This window comes from Aplysia californica, unplaced genomic scaffold, assembly GCF_000002075.1.
Source record: "Aplysia californica isolate F4 #8 unplaced genomic scaffold, AplCal3.0 scaffold00212, whole genome shotgun sequence".
NCBI classification, from domain to species: Eukaryota; Metazoa; Mollusca; class Gastropoda; order Aplysiida; family Aplysiidae; genus Aplysia; species Aplysia californica.
In genome coordinates this window covers 992,987-993,686 of record NW_004797482.1, presented here as the reverse complement: position 1 = coordinate 993,686, position 700 = coordinate 992,987, and the positions used below count along the sequence as shown (strand labels likewise).

At 35.7% G+C, this 700-nt stretch overlaps 1 protein-coding gene across 1 annotated transcript in view; it reads left to right on the top strand.

Moving 5' to 3' along the window:
- Positions 1-249: 249 nt before the first annotated feature.
- LOC101846427 (tRNA wybutosine-synthesizing protein 5) overlaps positions 250-700 on the top strand; it is a gene marked incomplete at its 5' end in the record, with an annotated part of 11,826 nt that continues 11,375 nt past the window's right edge. Inside the window, 1 exon segment of the mRNA XM_005099413.3 lies at positions 250-527. Coding sequence (XP_005099470.1) covers positions 310-527 — 218 coding nt within the window.

The window sequence follows — 700 nt, the reverse complement described above, 5'->3', positions numbered from 1 at the left end:
TAATACTTTAAAAAAAAAAGTATAAATTAAAGATTCAGTGTACTCTTTTACTAGCTTAATAACAACAAAAATGAGTTGTTCTTGATAATAAATAGGCTAAAACTAGAGAAAAAAGAAAATGCGAAAAGACGAGCTGGGTCTCAAATTTATTTTTTTACTGCAGTGTGTTATCAAACGTCACACCCTTTCATTTTGATGTTTGATCCAGATCAGAGACGTTCGATACTATTTCACTTAGTCTTAGTCTTGTCCTCTCACAGTCTTCTATTCTTTGTCTTTTCTGCACTTGATCTAGATAAAAATGGTCCAATGGAGATTGAAGTAGTAGATAACATCACTAGAGACACCTTCCTGAACGAGGTATATCCCAGGAGGACTCCTGCTATTTTGCGGGGTTTCGATCTGGGACCATGCATGCAGAAATGGGATGTGCCATACCTTCAAGACCAGGGCAAACATTGCCATGTAAAGATTCACGTTTCTCAACAGACTCAAATGGATTTCATAAACAAAAATTTTGTGTACAGGTAATAATGGGTTTTACACTGGTTACGGTATTTTTTTACTTTCCCTCCCGTCTCATACTCAGCTACCAGTTGCCTAATTTCTGCGGAACAATTTCTGCTAAATATTGATACGCTGAACACGAATATCAACTTCATTTCCGTCGCAAATTAATAGTTTTTGAAATATTTGATTG